The 1,547-nt window shown below is 35.6% G+C and overlaps 1 protein-coding gene across 4 annotated transcripts in view; it reads right to left on the minus strand.

The window, feature by feature from the left end:
* The window catches only part of LOC106322485 (probable LRR receptor-like serine/threonine-protein kinase At1g56140), a 14,001-nt gene extending 13,083 nt beyond the window's left edge, over window positions 1–918 (minus strand). Inside the window, exons 1-2 of one of the 4 annotated variants that reach the window (XM_013760520.1) lie at window positions 649–918; window positions 372–558 (exon numbers count right to left, since the gene is read on the minus strand). Coding sequence is in view for 1 of the 4 variants with exons in the window: in XM_013760517.1 (XP_013615971.1) it covers window positions 255–447 (193 nt within the window). In the remaining 3 variants the exon portion in view is untranslated. The other 3 variants (XM_013760517.1, XM_013760518.1, XM_013760522.1) reach the window with 3 other exon arrangements.
* Between the last annotated feature and the right edge of the window lie 629 nt (window positions 919–1,547).

The raw sequence follows: 1,547 nt of genomic DNA on the forward strand, positions 1-1,547 counted from the left end.
GTTATATATATATATTTTAAATTATTGTTAATATTATATATATATATATTAATATTATTTTTTATTTATTTTAAGGATCCAAATCCGGATCCGGATATCCGCCGGATATTACAATTTTTAGGAAGATATCCGACACCCGGATATCCGAGAACCCCGGATCCGGATAAGGATAGTAAAATTATGGATCCGCCGGATAAGGATCCGGATCCGGATACCTTAAAATTGCCCGGATATCCGATCCGTCCCAGGCCTACCTACAACATCTATCCCAAAAACCTTGCTGTGGAAATAAATCAACAGCACGCCAGTATTCAGTGGCTGACATACAGAGACAAAAAAGAGAGAGAAAGAAAAGAGAGCTTGTACTGTACAGGGCGGTGATGCAGCAGATTGTGTAGTTTTGGAAATTGCAGTTACATTTGATAAGAGGGTTGTAGTCTGTGTCATCGATGGTGATGCGGTCGGAGATGGCAATGCCGGAGCAAAGGTCGCCGCTCGTGTTCCATTCCTTTGGCGCCTGGATCTTCCAAGCCGCGAAGATGGAGTTCAAAGCTTAGGCTGTTGTTTTATCCCATACCAACGGTCAGTTATTTTTAAACCAAACAACTTTCATTAACTATTTTAAGAGTTCAATGACAGAGCAGAGACCGTCGTCGGGATGGGTAATGGCTCCGATTTGGTTTTGAGCTCGAACCAGGTGAACCGAACTAAGGATACACAAGACGAACCAGACGGTGAGGAGCAGACACGTGGGCGTCGTCGTTTACAGAGGTTTTTTTTAATTTGGGTTCACAACAACGTTTTCGTGTCTATCTTACTTTTTTTTTTTTTTTTTTTTAGCAACTGTGTCTCTGTGTCTATCTTACTAAAAAGCTTACTCAAGCCTTTGTGTGTGTGTATTGCCTCCTTAAATATTGTCTTAAGCAAAAAAAAAAAATTGTCTTGTTTTTTTTTTCTTTTTTAAATTCTCGTTACATTATCTTTCTTGACTTATAACCATTGACTTATATTTGTACCAACCAATGGATCCAGAGCCTTAAGAGATCCGGCACCAATTTTTTTATTGATTTTAAGGGCACCATGTTTAATTCAAAAAAAAATCTAAATATGTACAACCAATCACCTTTTGTTATATAGTTATATTAGGGTGGTAATCTGCGTCCTGCGCAGGGTGAATATAATAAAAGAGATTATAACTTTTAATCTATAAATATTAAAAATGTAAAAGTCATAGTCACAAATATTACAAATTATATAATGAAAGATTGAATGGAATTGTGCATGTTTACATAAGGTAAGCCTCCATTTTTTTTTAAAAAAAAACTTGTATTATTGGTTAGATGTAATTGAAGTATAGTTCGTGGAAGCAAATCTATAAGAGTAAGCAAAGACATATAAAACTAGTTATGAATTTACGAATGTAGGCAATAAAATTATTGCTTTCATAATATAAATTATGAATATAAGATAAAACGAAACCACTACAAGAAAAGTGGTCATAACGACCACGAGTTACGACTACAATTGTGTCGTCGTAATTTAACGTC

This window comes from Brassica oleracea, chromosome C2, assembly GCF_000695525.1.
Source record: "Brassica oleracea var. oleracea cultivar TO1000 chromosome C2, BOL, whole genome shotgun sequence".
Classification (NCBI taxonomy): Eukaryota; Viridiplantae; Streptophyta; class Magnoliopsida; order Brassicales; family Brassicaceae; genus Brassica; species Brassica oleracea.